We start from the raw sequence: 14477 nt of genomic DNA, 5'->3' as shown, positions 1-14477 counted from the left end.
GAACTAATGGCATTCTAAACAGTTAACTTCAAACCTATTCTGTCCTTTTTTCTTTTGGGGGTGGGGTGGGGTTCACAGGGTCTCATCATGTTGTTCACACTGGCCTTCTAATGCTCCTGCCTCAGCGTCTGAGTAGCTGGGATCACAGGTATGTGTCACTGCATGTTAAACCCTATTCCTCTTGTGAGATCTGACCCACACAAGACTCTTAGAGTTGTAATTCAAACCTAACAATGAAAAGTTTGCACTCCATATACAACTATGTCTTTAAAGATGTTTCTCCCCATATTTCTTACCATGGGAAGGCCCAGCACATGAGGAAAACGTGGAGTAAGAGCGTCAGTGCACCTGAGGTTGCCCTTGGTTAATGTCTATCTTACTAAGTTGTCACGAATGCCCTGGGCCAGACAGAATCCACCATTGCAGCTACTGTTCAACACTGCATACATGTCCACCCACACCATGGTTATGAAAACTGTGATTATCAGACTCTTTGGATAGGACTACGATCAGGCAAATTCCTATAGTAAGCTCTACAATGAATCAATGTTAACTTTCCCTGTGTATACAAAGAGAATCCTCTCTTGGTACAGATTGTGAAAAATGTTAAAAGCCAAAAAGGCACATGATTCAGTTACAGAATAAAGACATACACTGAGCGAGATGTGTGCACGGTCATTCAGGTATCAGTCATCACTACTGACACATTTCTTCTTTTAGCAGTGACCCTTTACTTAGCAAGCACTAACTGTAACTATAACTACTACTCCTCTGACTTTTTCTTAAGTATTATATATTCTATTGTAACTCAAGGTCAAAGTAAACTACTTAAAATTTAAAGCATAATCTATAAAGTTAAAAATCTATGAAGCACATCATTTCTCACCAATCATTCAGATAAAGCTTTGAAAATATGCTAAGATTCCATCTATGTCTCATCTAACTATAGAGTTACTATGTTGAAATCCCCTGTAAATTTTTAAATGTTCTAGAAGAACCACGTACATGGCATAACAGTTTAGTGTGCTGTCATATGTCTGAATTCCTGCCAGCTGGGAGGCAGAGAAAGAAAGATCTAAGGTCAAGTCTAGCCAGGGCTTCAAAACACAACTCCTATTTCAAAAGAGCAAAAACTTTTGGAAATGTAACAGGTATTGCATAGTTTTTTTGTTTCTCCAGCTGCCAATACCAAACTATAAACATCATTTAAAATTAGCTTACTATGCTTACACACATAGTCAGCAAATAAAGCCAATGAGAACACAGAAGCAGGATCAAAGTCTATACATCCTGCTCATCTACAAATCAGCAAACATTTGATGTTCTCAAGGGATACATATCCTCGGGCCTTCAGGTACCCCAAATTCTTATTCTTGCAAGTCATTCCCACAATCTCTACCTTTCCCCTAACTAACAAGTTTGACGGCCAGTCAAATGTTTCATTAAGACACTTTCTACCACACTGTGTTTCCACATTTCCCCCCACCAAGCCATAACTCATTTCCTATCTATAGTCAAGAACCAGACCACAGAGAAACAGAAAAACTAGGTTTTGCTATCTGCTGACTCCATATTACCACTGTCCTACAGATGGCTTATTCTCACGGCTCCATGTTTCAGCCAATGACACCATACAGATCTCTAAAGGGGCCTATAAAGCTCACTCTATGAACATTAGACCCTAAGAGCAATCAATTTCTGAACCTTCACATTTTTTACTTTGTAACCTACATCATAGTGAGTCCAGAGTTGCAATCCAGGTGAACTAATTCGAAAAACACTGGAAAAGAACTGCTCCTCTTCAAAGAATATTGGAAACTTAATATCTCCTCCTAATGATGGAAACTGCTGTCTGATATCTGCAACATCCTGCATTGACAGACATACAAAAAATACTTAGATTCAAAATACTATCTGGAAAGAATTTCAGGAATAAGCAACATTGGCATAACAATTACTGTAAGGCACAGCACCGTGAGCAGTAAGGACGCGAGAGGCAAGTGTTTGTTCAGGGCTTTAAAGCCCAATGACGTGACCAACCACCAAGAGCCCACCCAGTGGTTCTCAACCTGGGGTCACGACTCCTTTGGGGTCATACCAGATATTTACATTACAATTCCTAACAAAATCATAGTAGCAAAATTACAGTCATGAAGTAGCAATGAAAATAATTTTATAGTTGGGGGTAACATGAGGAACTGTTAAAGGGTTACAGCATCAGGAAGGTTGAGAACCACTGCTGTGACCTTTCAAGTGAAGGGTAACAGACTCAAGTACCACTACTGTCATCTTGAACAGACTCACCAACACAGCAAGATTCATATAATTCGTATCCAGTCTAGCCTTATTCATTTGGCTCTGAATACACATAAAGGCTCATCTAATAAGTCTTCAGTAATTTTAGGTAAGTATTTTATTAGCTGAACTACCATCTGTAAAATAGCAATAGGAATTCTTACTGAATAGAAGTTAGATGACTCTAAGATTCTATAGTTTAGAGTAATTAAATAATCAACTTTTAAAGATTCCTCATTCAGGAGCACAAATCATTAAAGAAACAGAAGAGGATGAAATGGGTTATGTATCCAACAATAATAGAAAATTTATAGTGCTAATGTGAAAATGCTCACTGACATTTTAACTAACTGCTTTAAATCCATAATTCTTACCTTCCTCGGGTCTTCTCCAAGTGACCGTAAGTAGTATTTCTCATCCTTAAACACCCCAAAGAAAAACAGCATCAGTAGTCGTTAAAAAATAGTGAGAAATAAGAAATGGAGTAAATCTTAAGATATGGCCTAGTTAAGTCATCTAAAAAGTTCAATTCTCTTACCCTTTCTACTGATGCTCCCTGGTGGCCACATAAAGAAGTGTCGTTATATGATGCTCATGACTAGATCCAGTAAATAAAAGAACTTCTAAAGGCAACGTAAGTAAGTGTGAAGCCACCCGATTAACTGATATTTCAATGTTCAGTTTTAACATCTGATAAATCAATATGAGTCCAAAAACAGACTTAATGCAGCTTTGAAATGAGATAAATAAAACCCTTATCCTTTGGCATATTAAAAAACAAAACGAACAGGGAGGCTGCATTATACCAGACCATGTCTATCCGCAACAACCTGCATTTTCACACCAAATCCTTAAGAGTCAGCTCATGTACGATCTAGAAATGCATCATTTTATGAGAGCAAAATGACATAAGCTATCACTTACACTTCTGACTACCTGAGTAACTAAGAGAACTGATTATGAAACTGTCACCACAGGGCTGGGGGTTGGACTCTGTTCCAACACTGGCCCTGCCTCTGCAACACCTGGAACTCTATTCCCTAGCTCCACAAACAACACAAAACCACCCACTACTGTGTGCATTTCCTAGAACTGAGAACTGAGATCTAGCAGGTCAAGTACAGGCACAATCCAACTCAAGAATTCTGCCTTCCGGAAACCGATACAGACTGTTGTAACATAAACTTTGTATTTTATTTAACCTTAAAATAAACTATTAATCTACACTCATAAATTAATAACTTAATTGTTTTCATACTTTAGTGACACACTGAAATGATTCTTTAAATAGGTTTCAAAGTACGTTCTTCAAAATCTGAACTGTCATTCAGCAGGACACACTACCCAGACTCTTCAGCGAGAAAGGGCTCTCTGCTTATTTACAAAGAGTGCATTTAATTCGGGGCTGTAGCTGTCGATTTCTTCAGGTTCAGCTCAGCATCTGACCCAGGGTTACGTTCTTCACACAGGGCAGACCCAAGCAACAACCAAGGAGGGCAAGCGGCTAGAAGCTGCCACCTGTGCAGAAGTCCTCTGGTGGACTCTGCTCAGGGTTCCGGAGGACTGGGAGACCGCTGGGTGTGTATAGATGTAGCTGATGGCTCCCCCAACACGCACGCACGCACGCACGCACGCATGTATAATTTTCAATTTAACCCTTTGTCTATTTTACTGCACACTTCACTGGCTAGTTAATCTATGCCATTCATTAACTTTTGATGGGAAAAATCCCTAAAAGCAATGAATATACATCCAAAGAATGACTACTAATGCAGGTGGGTTTTAAGAGACATGGTAATCATGGTCAGGCTAGAGGTCAACACTTGCTTCTCGGGATGCCTGTCTACCTTGTTTTCTGAGACAGGCTTACCTATTTGGCTATGCTGGCTGACCAGTGAGTTCAGGATCCTTTTGTCTTCACCTTCCAGCACTAGAATGACTGCAAGCATTGCCAGGATGCCCAGCATCCTCACATGTATGTTGGGGACCACACTTGCGGTCTCGTACTTGCTGTGCAAATACTTTACCAACTGACACACCACTCCAACGCCAACGTAATTAACTTGAAACTGTTATGGGTAAGCCCTACTTAATGCCCTAATCAAGGCATTAAACTGAATTACTCAGAGCTACATTTTAATGTAAGAATACTGCTTTAATTTTGAACAAATGTTACACAGATAAAAGAAACAATACTGATAACAATAAAACATAGAAATTCTAATATAAGATATGAAAATAAAGTTTTCTATTAACATTTGTATTTGGTGTACAACACCAGAGTACTTTCAAAGAGAGTAGCATTAATGATTAATAGCTGATGAGTAGTTCCTGTGTCAGGCACACTACAAGTAATGATTATTTTATTTGGGTAATCTTTATGAAATAAATAGTTTCTAGGCTTCACATAGAAATAAGTATATTTAAGCAAGAATAGTTTGGCCAAGGCTTAGAGCTGATCACGATCAGAGCTACAGCCTGTAGAAGAGCCGCCCAGAGCTGAAGAAAGGTACCAGGACTAGAGCTCTGGGACATGGAGTTTGTAAGATCATTTGTACAAAACAATGTAGTGGTCCTTTACACGAAGTCCATTTAGGGAGGTCTGGGAAGATGGCTCAGTTGATAAAACGCTTGCTGTGTAACCATGAGCATCTGATTTCCACACCCAGCAGCCACATACAAACAGCTGCATGTGGCGGTATACACCTATAATCCCAGTACTGGGGTCAAACACAGGAGACACCCTAGAGCTGGTTGGTCAACCAGCCTTCCAGGTTCCAAGAGATCTTTCCAAGAAAAAAACAGAAAAAAAAAAAAAAAAAGGAAGAGTGTGATTGAGGAAGACATCCAGTGCCAACCTCTGGCCTACACACACATGCACACACACATAAAATCCATTTAGTATATGGCTATTAACAACTTCTAAAAAAAAATTACCTCTGAAATAAAGAATTCTTTATGCGTTTCTTCGGCTGCTCTCTGGACCAGCTTGTTAAATGGTAATGTTCTGCAATAAACATAACAGAATCCTTAGACATAAAAATAACATACCAACTAGTGATACCATCATAATGCACGTAGGCTTGGCACAGTTGAGTGCCATGTGCTTTGAAATATCCAGTTTTTAGTATAATCCATGTGGATGGAATTCTGAATATTCAAAATTCATTTAGCAATACATAAATTTGACCTGTTACCTGAATTTTTAGACTTAAAGATTTTAAATTTATGGTTCAGATGGATCTTCAAAGGTCAATATCCTTCTTTCCAAGTTACTAAGGGAGATGTTTCCATGGTATCAGAGTACTCTGAAAATACAAACTGGGGCTGAAGAGAGTTCAGTGTGTAAGAGCACTTGTTACTCTCGAGGACAATGTGCACTCAGCTCCCAGCTCTCACGTGGGTGGCTCACAACCATCCACAACTCCAGCTTCAGAGGATTCGATGCCCTCTTCTGGCCTCCATGGGCACAGACACACATGCAGTGCACTTACATACAGGCAGGCAACTCAGACACATAAAATCAAAACACAGTTAAAAGAGTAAAGAACACAAACTTTGAGGTTTGACTGCCACCTGTCCTTATGGGCCGTGGCCAAATAACTCTCGTGAAGGGACAGCCACAGTCTCCCACTAGCAATGAAGTGTGACGAGATGACTAGTGAAGACATTCCAGCCCTCGCTCCTGCCTCCTGTGCTCCTCTCACCACTCAGCACAGGAGGCAACAACACTGCTCTCCCCTCCTGCTTTACCTGCCATCGTACGGCTTCTGGAGAAAACGTTTGTTCCCATTACGCCATACTCTCCAGGTTAGAGGGTTACCTTTGCTCTAGTTATCCTAGTACCTTCTAAACCAAAAGCACTTCCTAGATGTAGCTCAGGGACTGAGGGCTTTCAAAGACCTACAGAATATGGCATTTAAAATGTTTTAAAAATTTAGACTTTCTGGACAGTAAGACATGTCTGCTCCTGGTAGCACCGATTTACTTCAGAGAGGAGGATAGGCATCAAAGACACTCTACATGGAGTATGTCTTCTTCTTGGCAAAAATAGCCATTTGGGCAAGAAACTGTTCTTGCCTGGACTGCTTGATCGACTGTACATGCAGGACCTATAGGAAGGTGACCACTGAACTTTGCTTGGCAAAATGGTCCTTCAGGTTCCTGCTTCACTGAGGAAACTGCCAGACATTCTACAGGACACAGAGAAAAGTGACTGAGAGACTCTAGGCCTGTGGGCTGAAGACAGATGCCCCAACTTTACAAAAGAACTTTGGATGACTGTCCAGGCTGCCAGCTGTCTCTGTCTACTCTTGCAAGACTCCCAAAAGTTGCTTGCATCCTTCTCCCATTTCTCAGGTAATTTTATATCCTTCTGAGGTCTTTGATGTAGTTGAAGACTAGATAGTTATAAATTTCCTGTTATGATAAAAGGTAAATTAGATATAAAACCTTAGACTCACAAATATAGTGCTGTGGGATGTTCTGTATGTTAATGTATTGCTCTGATTGGTTAATAAATAAAATACTGATCACCTAGTAGCCAGGAAGGAAGTATAGGCGGAACAAGGAGAGAGAATAATTCTGGAAGGTGGAAGGCTGAGGTGGAGAGACACTGCCAGCCACCGCCATGACAAGAGAGATGTAAGGTACTGGTAAGCCACAAGCCATGTGACCAAGTACAAACTAATAGAAATGGGTTAATTTAAGATATAAGAACAGTCAGCAAGAAGCCTGCCACGGCCATACAGTTTGTAAGCAACATAAGTCTCTGTGTGTTTACTTGGTTGGGTCTGAGCTGCTGCGGGACTGGCAAGTGAGAGAGATTTGTCCTGACCATGGACCAGGCAGAACCAGAAAAACTCCAGCTACAATATAGGATAGATAGGATATCTTCTTTAATATTATAACTGTAGTTCTTGCTTCATAATTGTTTTGTTATATGTAATTTTACTATGTAAAAGTTAAAACCTTCCTTTTTGAAAAAAAAAAAGAAAAGGGAAAGTGCTGTGGATATTACTCTGTATAAATAAAATGCTGATTGGCCAGTAGCCAGGCAGGAAGTACAGGTGGGACAAACAGAGAAGAGAATTCTGGGAACAAGAAGGCTGAGTCAGAGAGACGCTGTCAGCTGCTGCTATGACAATCGAGATGTAAGGTACTAGGTAAGCCACGAACCATGTGGCAACTTACTGACTAATAGATATGGGTTAATTTAAGATATAAGAACAGCTAGCAAGAAGCCTGAGCCATTAGGCCAAACAGTTTAAATAATATAAGCATCTGTGTGTTTATTTTATAAGTGGGGTGTTGGACTGCCGGGGCTTGGCTGGACTCGGAGAGAAAACTCTAGCTACAACAAATAGTTTAACATTTTTAATTTAATTTAAAAAATTATTACATGCATTTATTTGTGTGTGTGGGGGGGGGGTCTGGGTCTGAGTGGGTGTATTAACACCAGGGCATGTGTGTGGAGGTCACAGGACAACTTGCAGAAGTCGGTACTTCTACCATGAGTGTGCAGGGCATCAAACTTAGGTCATCAAAGCCGCAACATGCACTTTATTCCCTGAGCCATCTTATAAGCCCCCAAGTTACTTTTTTTAAACCTTCATTTTCTCATCTGTAAAATCATTACGAACAACATCTATATTACAGACCATCTTATAGTTTAAATGGGAACTATAACCTAGTATTGCCACAGTACCTGAGATACTGTGGCAACAGTGTACCTTTAGCAACATACAAGTAGTTATCATTAAAAACAAAAGACAACCAAATCCCTCAATGCATCGCCTGGTTCTGTTTTTGGAATGGCTGCTTTAGGAGAGCGACACCAGATTTGCTGAGAGGGTAAGAGGAGGATGCGGACAGAACTAGGTGGTGCAGTAAGTAAGTGGAGGCTCCAGAGCTAGGCTTCGGCTTACATGGTGCTCCTGCTGAGAGGAAGGATCAGGAATCATCGAAGCAAACAAGAGAAATGGAAACGCTAATGCTTGTTCAGGGAGGACCTCTAAACATCTGAGAAAGGATAAAAGTAACTCAAACTGAAGTGATTATATATCAATGCATGTGATGTAGCTACAGGATTTCTGATGTTTCAATATCTCTAGATTAAATTCCTTCTTTCCTACTGCTTAGTAAATGCTAAAAAAACAAACAAAAACAAAACCCAAACTATGTCTACTTTTTTCTTTGCACAAAAATAATTTTTCATGTTTTTAGTAGCTCTAGTGAAAGGCTTTGAAGAAGCTGGAATAGAAACTATTACATAATATATGTGTTTTAAAAGCAAGTTCTGAAAAGTTTGAAAGACATGAAAAAACATCCAAACGATTCAAGATGAAGTTTCAATACCCACTTATTATGGCATTAGATTCTGGAAAACAAATGCTATTAACGACAGACTGAAAAACACTCATCCCTCCAGCACTTTCTTCCACTTTTCTGATTGAATAAAGGGTGCAAAGTTCTTACACTTGGAAAAACTTACAAACGGCAATTAAGTTCAATCCGTGGCCTGTGAAGTCACCCAAAACTATACTGGTGACCACTCAACCGGAAACAGGAGTGCTTTGGCACTCACCACACTAGCTTGGAAGGCACTGGAGAGAGGAACGGCCTTACACCAGAAACCCCGTTTAGCTCATCTCTAAACTGAAATCTCCTGTGAATAACAGGGCCTTTTAATAAATTTAATTTGCTGGGAACTGCACATGCTCAGAATGTGAAAGTTGTTTGTTTTTTAATCTAACACTTTTTTGTGACTCTCATGGGAATAAACAGCACATGAGATCTGCAAGATGCCATTTAATGCGTTCAGCTGATGAACCTGCCAGAGACTGCACAGCATATGCAGGCGTGGAAGAAGCTATGGGCGTTCACATGCTACTAAGAAGCTCGGGTTTGACATGCTACTAAAAGGAAGACCGTGCGCACCAGACACAGGCAGTCCTGTGCTTCTTGAGAGGCAGAAACAAACAAACATCAACCTTTCAGACAACGTCCTGCACCAACCAGGCAATGGCGCAGAAATGCGTCAGTAAAGACGGAACACAGCACACTTCAGAGGCAACCTAACTCCAAGAATAGAAATACTCTGTTCCATGACTCCAAAGGATACACAGTGCACCCTATATTTAAAAAATAAGACTGTGGAAATGTCTCTGTACAATTATGTAAACTCAGAATTCTTGTCTTTTAAGCCACTCATTAAAAAGCAGTAAGCTATTCCATGTTACATAAACTAAAGATGAGATGGTCTTATATAATGATGTAAAAATATTTTCAAGGTTTAAAGTTCTTTGTGTCCCCAGAGTAACCTCAGAAGAAAATACCTATACACAAAGTTCTTACTAATGAAGTCCATCTGTGCGACCGCAGCAACGTGAACCTTCACTTCTTTCGACCCCCCAGCTTGGCTCAGGTAATCCACTGTCCATTTGCTTGTACAAGATCCCAAGTCCAGTCCTTCCAACACAAGAGGCTTTCTCTATAAAGAAGGGAAAAACACAACTGTGAAAACAAACACTCCATCAGGAGCCGCCCGGAATCGGAGTGTGGCTTTGAGCTGAGCCTAAGATGCTCCAACTTAAAGCATCCAACAGTCTGTGCTATGACTAAAACATGCAGATTACCTCCATCATACACCTAGAACAAAGCCAAGATTAGGAACACAAAACAGTCTCGTCAACAGATAAAAGAAATTCAAATATTAAAGTATTTTCATGTTATTTATGGCAGAAATTTCTTTAAATTTCACTTCATTTTTGTAGCTTTTAATTTTGATATCACTTTAAGCTTTCTAAAAAATCCAAGAACATAAGAATTTCCATCTGCTCTCTACTTGACTCCCCAATTTTTCAATTTGTAGTCCCATTTGTGTTATCACGGGCTCACACACTCAGTGTTTAGAGACAGACATATTATTAAACCTCATTTTTCTGAACCATTTCAAAGTTAAATTGATAACATGGCCTCATCTCTAAAACTGAAGTAGACTTTCTGAAAACAAGGCTATTCTCTTACAGAGCAATTATCAAAGTTGTATCTCACACTGACACAGTATTCTGTAACCCACCATGCACATTTAAATTTCACTAATTATCCCAATAATTTCCCTTAGAGTTCTTTCCCTGACCCAGAATTCAGGCTGAGATGCCACTCAGATTCAGTGATCACATCTCTTTCCATCTGGAATGGTTCATCAGTTTTCTTTGTCTCCTGACCTTAATATTTCAGCACATAAACCAATTATTTCGTTGGACACCCTCGGATTTGGGTTTATCTAGTTTCTTCATGATTAGATTTTAGGTTATGCAATTTGAGTAAGGAATGTTCCACAGAAGGAATGGAGTGGTCCTCCCAGGCACATCAAGTGGCACGTGATATTCTGCCCTGACATTTACTCAGTCTCTCTGCCTCCGTGTTTACTGGCATAATTTTAACGCTCACATTATCACAGATTTGACTAGTAGGTCTCTTTGGGCTGGCTCCTGTGACTTTTAAAACTAAACATTTCTTTATTTTATAACAAAATAAAACAATCTAATTATCTTTTTCATTCCCCCTGCCCAGACCTGCAACCCACCATTTCTTTAAGAAACCCTGGTTTCTTTTAAGTGGAAACTTTCCTTTTGACATTTTGATTATGTGTATAATTATTATATTTATCTACCCCAAAGGGGCTCTTTTAGCGCTGTATCATAACTTCTGCCTTCTCAATGGTAAGAGTTGAGGAACATGTAAGGACATGTGTGTAACCCCCAAATAGACAAATCTAGACATGCAATTACTTACCTTTACCTCTCACCGTGTATGTACTATGTATACATACACATAAACTTAATGTCCTAGGAATAATGCTTATGTCAAGGTTAAATCTAGTCTTTGTATCTTTGCAACTATTTTTGTTCAACACTGAAAAACTTATTTCCCATCATTGATATTTAATCATCTGAAAAATCCCAGAATTTCCAGCAAACACTTTCTGAACTGCTCGTTAACAGGGTCATAAAACACAAGTCTCCTAGCTTGAACTGCTCAGTCCTTCCATCCTTTAAAGGTAACTCACCCCCAAGTAGGCTCACTTGTTGCTCATTTTCTCTTTCTCTTTCTTTTTTTTTTTTTTTTTTTTGAGACAGGGTTTCTCTGTGTAGCCTTGGTGGTCCTGGAACTCACTCTGTAGACCAGGCTGACCTCAAATTCAGATGGGTCTGCCTCTGCCTCCCAAGTGCTGGGATTAAAGGCGTGTGTCACCACCACCCAGCTATTTCTACTTTAGGAATTTTTTTTAAATCACCTCTCCCTTTTGTTGAGTTTTTTATATTTGTTTTGTTTTGTTTGAGACAGAGTCTCACTATGTAGCCCTGGCTAGCCTAGAACTCACTATGTAGACCAAGCTGGCCACAACTCACAGAAATCCACCTGCCTCTTCCCAGCCTCCTTATTGTTTTTTTAATTATTACCTTAGAATGTAAAATATTAATTGTATTCCCCTCAAAGACAGCTACCTTACCACATCCTTCCAGCTCATCCTCACTCATCCTCTAGAAGCAGTCAATTAATTTCTCTTTTTTCTTCTTCTTCTTCTTTTTTTTTTTTTTTTTCCCAGTTTTTCGAGACAAGGTTTCTCTCTGTACTCTCTGTAGCCCTGGCTGTCCCAGAACTCACTCTATAGACCAGGCTGGCCCCAAACTCAGAGATCGGCCTGCCTCTGCCTCCCAAGTGCTGGGATTAAAGGCATACACCACCAATGCCTGTATTTCTTTTATTCAAAGTGCCCCCAAACACACATTTGATTCCCCCCCAAGACTACATATTTTTTAAAAGTTTAAAAACATATACTTTGAAAATTATTGCTATCAGTTTCCATGTTATTTGTCTGTATAGCTTAGTGTATCAAAGAATAAATGAGTTATAATTTATCTAATTTCCCTCTCATATAAACCTAGTTTACTTCTAATAATTAATAGTATAGTAGAACCCTGTAATATTATCATATATTTAGACAAATATCTGCAAAGTAAAATCCTAAAGAAAAAGTTGTTTGGTTATAATTAAACTCAGGGGGACCCTACCCACAAAGACATGAAGTGGGAGGGAGCCTTGCTGACAAGACAGGTTGCGTCAGGACAGGAGTGAAAACAAACAAAATTCATTACCTCATGTACAAAGCTGTAAGAGAACAACAATACACAAATTTAAAACCTGCTGGATTATAAAGTAAACATGTAGTTTGTGAGCTGTACTAACGGTTGAATCAGCTGGTATAAATCACCTGGCTGTTATTTCAACACACCCTCAGCAAGGGCGAGTTATCAGTGTCTTAATCTCAGGCAAGGTATGTGGTCGGAATTAGTATCTCAGTGCAGGAATGGGCAGCTCTCCTCGGTTCACAGACACAATCGCTGATGACAAACTGCTGTGTTTTTCTGTTGACTCGTTGTGCTCTATCTCAAACAGACTTACTGTGAATGAGGCTAGGTAGAAAGACAGGGAGAATGAAGGACACGGGGAAGGATGGGAGACCCTCACCCTGCAGTCTCAAGTCTCTCACCAGCTGAGAGGTAAGAATTCAGCACTAGACCAGCATGGTGGTGCACACTTTTACTCCCAGCGCTGGGGAGGCAGGGGCTGGTGGTTTTCTGAGTTCGAGGCCAGCCTGGTCCACAGAGTAAGTTCCAGGACAGTCCTGGGTACACAGAGAAACTATGTCTTGAAACCCCCCACCAAAAAAATTCCAGCACAATTAACAAAATTTGCTGGGAGATTGCCTACATGGAGACAATGTTCCTTTTTATAAGGAAATACTTCAAGTAAAAAATATTATAGCAACAAATCATGTCTAAGGCCAAAGCATATATAACCAAGTATGGCTTTTCTCCTTTCCCGAACCTGTAAACCTGCTATTTTCTAAGATTCTCATGAGCAAGACTAAAACTCCACTTGCAGTAAAGGGCAGGTCTTAATCTCTTTGTGCAACCTTAGTGACCCACGGTTTTATCCGATAAAACTGTAATATTATCCAAAGCATTTCTCTATTGAAGCATGGCCTTAAAAACTCTTAGTAAACTCTGCCTCCTATTTACTTGATCAGAAATTCTTATCTGTAGTGCACTCAGGAATTCTGTCTTCTGAGCAGAGAGCTCTCAAAGGTCTCCAGGCTGCACTAGAGGCGTGGAATAAGTAGCTGTATTTCCAGATCCCACCCCACTGCCACTAACACAACCTTAGAGACCTTTTCCCTTCCAAGATTCCTTCCTGTTTGTCCTGAAACTTGGACTATCTTGCAAAGTCCTGAAAGCAAACTTTTTTTTCTTTTTTAAAACCTACTTTCTGCTAGCTTTTTTTTTTTCCTTAAAAAACTAAAGGGTTTATAATGCCTTAATTACGGTCCAAGTTAAAAATCAAAGACCTGTACCAGAGGAAACGCACGGGAAGGTAGATTCCCACTGGTTTCCATGTAGTAATCTCTCATCGGACTAAAATGTTGCGCTTCAAAAATTCATTTCTCCGAATAGACAGGGACTGCGAGGACCAAGGCGGGGTGGGAGGGTGTGTGTGTGTGGGGGGGGGGGAGCCTGTACTAAATTTTAGGAGACCCCGTGGAAGAGGCGCACGCGAGGCCACAACAGCCACACTCGTCATTTTAACAGGACCCTCCCTCCAAGGCCGCTCATCTCAGAGCTTCGGCAAAATGCTTCACGCCACCCGGCTTTCTGGGGTCATCCTGCTCCCCAGACACGAGGGGCCGTTTTCTCCAGGGCTTGGAATCCCCCAAGCCGGTCCGCAGGTCCCTTCCGCCCTGTCCGCGGGCGGCAAACCACATGGGGTGCAGCGGCTGTCCGCCGCCGTCTCTTCCCCTGACACTCCGGGTCGCAAGAAAACCGACGGGAGCTCCAGGAGGTTCCGGGGTGTCCCCCCCTCCGGCTTCCCGCGGCGGGGCTCCTCACCTGCGGGTAGAGATGCTCCATGAACTGCTCCCGCGAGACGCCCCGAAGCCGGGGCACCGGAAGGCGCTGCTCCGCCATGCCGGGCTCGGGTTAGTTTGCACGGGGCCTGGGAACCGGGACGTGTCCGTCACGGCCGGATCCTCCCGTCAACACACAACCCCAGAAGAAAAGGGCCGCGAAGGGGGACGGACGCCAGAGGGGCGGCTGGCTCGAAGCGCGGGGCGGGGA

General features: G+C 41.1%; 1 protein-coding gene across 3 annotated transcripts in view; it reads right to left on the bottom strand.

The window, feature by feature from the left end:
• The window catches only part of Tyw5 (tRNA-yW synthesizing protein 5), a 21395-nt gene extending 6918 nt beyond the window's left edge, over window positions 1–14477 (bottom strand). The window contains exons 1-5 of one of the 3 annotated variants that reach the window (XM_042260344.2): window positions 14250–14477; window positions 9633–9787; window positions 5233–5302; window positions 2670–2714; window positions 1732–1869 (exon numbers count right to left, since the gene is read on the bottom strand). In XM_042260344.2, the coding sequence (XP_042116278.1) occupies window positions 1732–1869; window positions 2670–2714; window positions 5233–5302; window positions 9633–9787; window positions 14250–14327 (486 nt within the window). In that variant the 5' untranslated portion in view covers window positions 14328–14477. Of the gene's footprint in view, window positions 1–1731; window positions 1870–2669; window positions 5303–9632; window positions 9788–12595; window positions 12618–14249 lie in introns of those variants that run through there. The other 2 variants (XM_042260346.2, XM_076550363.1) reach the window with 2 other exon arrangements.

The sequence above is a fragment of the Peromyscus maniculatus genome, chromosome 13, assembly GCF_049852395.1.
Source record: "Peromyscus maniculatus bairdii isolate BWxNUB_F1_BW_parent chromosome 13, HU_Pman_BW_mat_3.1, whole genome shotgun sequence".
NCBI lineage: Eukaryota > Metazoa > Chordata > Mammalia > Rodentia > Cricetidae > Peromyscus > Peromyscus maniculatus.
The sequence above is the reverse complement of the archived record's forward strand: the minus strand, read 5'-3'. Positions and strand labels throughout refer to the sequence as shown.